We start from the raw sequence: 4,520 nt of genomic DNA, 5'->3' as shown, positions 1-4,520 counted from the left end.
AAAGTGTTATCAACATAATGACAACACTTATAGTTTTAAGATATTACTTTAAAAAAATCACGAAAAAATTATCGGTAAATATAGGTAAATATGGGTAAATATACCGGTATTATCGTATACCGGTATGACGTCATACCGGTATTTCTGCATTTCGGTTTGCATAAGGGTTTTCATAGTATTACCCAAAAATATCGGTAAAATACCGGTATTTTGCATATCGGTATAAGTCCCTGCCTGAAAGTACGAACGATTCCCTACAAAACTGCGTTGAAATTTTGTAAAAATCTTAATTACACAAACAATTATGAATTTTTAAACAAAAAACTTTTTTTTAAACAAAATTGTCAGGTTTTTTTAAACGCTTATATCTTTGAAACTACTGGAAACTTTTTCAATCTAGGTTTTTATCAATGCAAAATTATTCAAACTTTTGATTAAAAAAAAAAGAAATTTAAAAAATATCGTCTTTTTGCAGAGATATTTAATCTTAAAGTCGTGTGAGTCTTACAGACCTAGTCTGAACAACTAATAGGTCATTTTTTAAGTCTGGCATTAAAAGGTTAAACTGCAAGATGCAAAAACTTACAAGTTTATCTCATTTTTATAATTTTCTCTTGTTTTTAAATTAATCCATCTGATTAATTTGGACTGTTCAATCAATACGCTCTTTATGCAGAAAAAATGCATAAGAGTATACTTATACAGTTAAATCTTTTGTTTTATTATATTGTCAAAATCGAAATAGAAGATTGAGGCATAATAAAAACTGTGCGTGTAATATTAAATATTAAAAATATATAAATCAACTTGATATTGCATATTTATTTTTCACGAACGTCGGTATATCGATGCGGTATCACATATATAAGATGTCTGAAAAATTTTGTTTAAACCGAGATAAAATGGATTAATTTGAACAGAAAAGTCATTTGTCATTTTGCAAAATTTGCAGTAGTTATACTGCGTTATTAATTAATACATAACTAACTCAATGAGTGTATAGAAAGAGATGATCTAGATTTTGGCGCATATGATTTTCAGTTGTGAAAATCAATTGATCGCAAAAAGTTGTATCACACGCGGCTTTGTCCTGTCTCTTAGGTCTTCCGGCTGTTAGATGATTGCATGAAATAAATCTAACCATTTTTCTTTATAAGAAAATCATACACGTCTATAAAGTACGAATCTTTGCTATTCACACGCTCATTAAATCTCATTTAGTAATTAATTACTCAAATATTGCAAATCTTGTGTTTAGGGATACGATATCGAATGGAAGTATTCGATACTGTACTCATTACTTGGTATCGAATGGAAGTACTTGATACCAAAAAGGTACTTGTTCCTTAGTACTCGATACTCAAAGTATCGAGTACTTGTACTGTGCTGGTATAAAAAAAAAAAAAATGCTTACTTTCTTTAAATTTAATACTTTTCTTCTTTAGTTAATGATATTTATTGTACATTTTGTATTATTTTTTGTACAGTTATAATTTGTAATCCTTAAATTAACTCTTAATGCTTATATAATATATTTATGCTTATGCTTATACTTATGATACTTTATATTATATTATTTACTTAATTATATTTTTATTTCAATACCCATTCATCCTCATTGCAATCACTCATAAATAATATTTTTTCCATTCTCTTACCCAGTAATCTATTTCGCGTTTTGCTCATTGTTATTCCTGCTTTGGAGAAAAGACGCTCCGCCGGGACCGAAGTTGCGGGAATTAATAGATATTTTCTTGCCAATTTATACAAATTGGGGTAAACGGTTTTCATCTCTTCCCAAAGATTAAATACATCACCGTTTAGTGTTGCAATCGGATTTGATAAATATAGTGCCAGTTCGTCTTGTTTTAAATTTTGTCTGATAGATCCTTTTTTTTGTTTACTATGTGCTAGAACCTTATGGTGATTCCAAAAATCGTAAGTTTTAGCCGGACTTTCCGAATGATTGGAATCACTATCTGTGTCACTACTTGAAACAGTTTGTAAATGAAATGAAATGACATTGGCTGGACGACGCGCAAAATTGTCATGTCATGTCACTGCTGCGAACATAATAAAAAAAAAAACCAACAATGAGAGCAAGAGTCACAGTAAATTAAATCACTATGGAATCAAAATAAGCAAATTTTTATAATCCTGCACAATGAGTAAGGCATAAAAGTATTAATGCTAAAAATTTGTAAGTACTCATTTTCAAAGTACTTATATGGGTAAAAATACTCAATAAAAAATATCGAGTATCGAAGTATTCGATACCGAAAGCCAAGTACTCGATACCACAAAGTATCGAGTACCGATACGTATCCCTACTTGTGTTACGTCCTGGCCTATGGATACGGTCGGGCTATGGTGGAGTAACGCAACAGTAAACGCGTCGTTTTCCATATCTCTCTTTACAGTGGACACGGAAGTCCCGCTGTGAGAGAGTCGAGAGAGTTTGTTTATATTCGTCGACAGGTCAACGGCGTACACCGATCTTACTCTGTCTAGCGAACACTCGCTCGTTGGTCCCCTTTTAGGTCTGAGACGCAAATCTCATTTACCAAGGACGGGACCTAGCGAGGAAGTGAGAGTGGGTAGTACGGGGAGAAGGATAACAAAGAATAATTCTTTAGTTTGATTCCATACATTATAAAGTAGTTATATTTATTAAAAGAACAAATCGAAATCTTAGCAAATTACTAACAGACAGGTGTGTTGAAACTAATACAATGACGGAGCGCATAATCGTTTTATACAAAGTAATCTATAAGCTAGGGTGCAAGTGTGAGAGGGAAGGGGAATGTGAGTTGTGTTTAGTGCAGCCAGCCTCTCTAACTCATATTTACGCAACTTAGATCATCTTAGAAATGTATTTCCTTATGTCAGTTGACAAATTCGGTTTTGTTTCATTTCTTAGAGTCCGATAGATTTAATGATAGGAATAAATTTGAATAAAGTGTCATGGTTCTACGACTGATATTCGGAGAGAAGCGAGCTTTGTTTGTGTTGCAATAATATTTAGGTACACGCATTATATATAAATTCCCTGTTTTATCTTCTAAGTTTATATATATAGATGGCGCTTGTGTTACACTCTAAGCTTCCACTCATTCTGCTCATGTGCGTGGCGCTGTACTTCTTCTTCTTGAGTTAATACTTACTTCTTACGCGCCAAAAGAAAAAGCTGTTGTTAACGAACTTGATCTCGTTTCTGTTTGTTTTAACCTTTTTCTTCCCTGCGTGTACGTATAATAATTACTTCACGGTCTTGTTCATTTTAGTAATTGATATAAACATAAACGTTGAATATATTTAAATGTGATTGTAGTTACTTTCACTGAATAAAACTGACGTTCTGGTAATAGGTTATGAGCCCAGCACGCTTCCACTGCGCGCATACCTTGGCTTAAACAGTTTGTGAATCAAGTGTGAAGTGCTTTTAAGATATATATACGTACAAAGTAGCTTGATTATCAACCAAAATGTCAACACCAAGTAACGAGTTAGCTAAGATTAAGAAATTGTCAGGACAGGATAATTTTTCAGTATGGAAATTCCAATTAATGCTGTTAATGCAAGAAAAAGGATTTGATGGCGTCGTAGGTGGAAGCGAGCCTAGACCACTTGAGGCAAAACAACTAGACAGCTGGTTAAAAAAGGACAAGGGTGCGAGAATATTGATTGGATTAACAGTCGAAGAAAACATTATCAATCTCATCATGGGGTGTGATTCTGCAAACGAAATGTGGGAAACAATTCTTGGACTCTATGAGAAGAAATCGAGTCAACGAATCGTAAGTCTATACAGACAGTTATATAATTCTAGGATGGGTCCGGACATGTCAATGACTGATTACATTTTTGTTATCCCGTGGGATCTTCAGGATGCCGCGAGGAGGGACGTCGAGAAGATATCTCAATCTTTGTAGTAACACCGTAGTTTTTATTTGAAATAATTACACGTTTTCTACACAACTTATGTTTACACCTTGATTCACCTAACTTCTAAGTCCCACAAGCGATGCTCTGTCGAGCAGAGCCTTCGGCCGCAACACGTTTCGGGATTANTCCNNCGACGCACAGGTGATGCCGNCTTTTATACCTCAGCCACTCAATCATGATTGGCGGAGGAAAAACCTGACGGTATCCGGTGTCCGAAAAGTGCAATGCAGACCATTGCATCTTTTCGGCCGCGCGTGCGACCTTTGGTCAGCGCGTCCTTGGACGCGCTATCACACTTCGCGTAGCGACCGCCGACTGGATCCTCGCGTCGGATTCCAGTAGCCCCGATAACCTTACAATAAGCATTTTAAACCGATCGATAACACAAACGGGAATTACATAAACAAACATATAACTATAACATATAATTAAACATACTGTTTAACCTTATACAAACACCTTATAACACATTGGTAATATCAAGAAGACACTTAGCGAATTGAGAGCAGCAGAAAGAAAAATAGAAGATCTAAATGTAATTGCTATTATACTGGATGGCCTGCCGTCGAGTTTTG

General features: G+C 34.6%; 1 protein-coding gene across 5 annotated transcripts in view; it reads left to right on the top strand.

The window, feature by feature from the left end:
* Nucleotides 1–3,982, top strand: part of LOC109861391 — a 15,190-nt gene extending 11,208 nt beyond the window's left edge. For all 5 annotated transcript variants that reach the window (XM_020441022.1, XM_020441021.1, XM_020441020.1 and 2 more), the window contains 2 exons: nucleotides 3,607–3,797; nucleotides 3,888–3,982. In XM_020441022.1, coding sequence (XP_020296611.1) covers nucleotides 3,607–3,622 — 16 coding nt within the window. In that variant the 3' untranslated portion in view covers nucleotides 3,623–3,797; nucleotides 3,888–3,982. The remainder of the gene's footprint in view (nucleotides 1–3,606; nucleotides 3,798–3,887) is intronic.
* Nucleotides 3,983–4,520: the final 538 nt, after the last annotated feature.

Source organism: Pseudomyrmex gracilis, unplaced genomic scaffold (genome assembly GCF_002006095.1).
Source record: "Pseudomyrmex gracilis isolate BER0280 unplaced genomic scaffold, ASM200609v1 scaffold_722, whole genome shotgun sequence".
In the NCBI taxonomy this organism is placed as follows: domain Eukaryota; kingdom Metazoa; phylum Arthropoda; class Insecta; order Hymenoptera; family Formicidae; genus Pseudomyrmex; species Pseudomyrmex gracilis.
The sequence above is the reverse complement of the archived record's forward strand: the minus strand, read 5'-3'. Positions and strand labels throughout refer to the sequence as shown.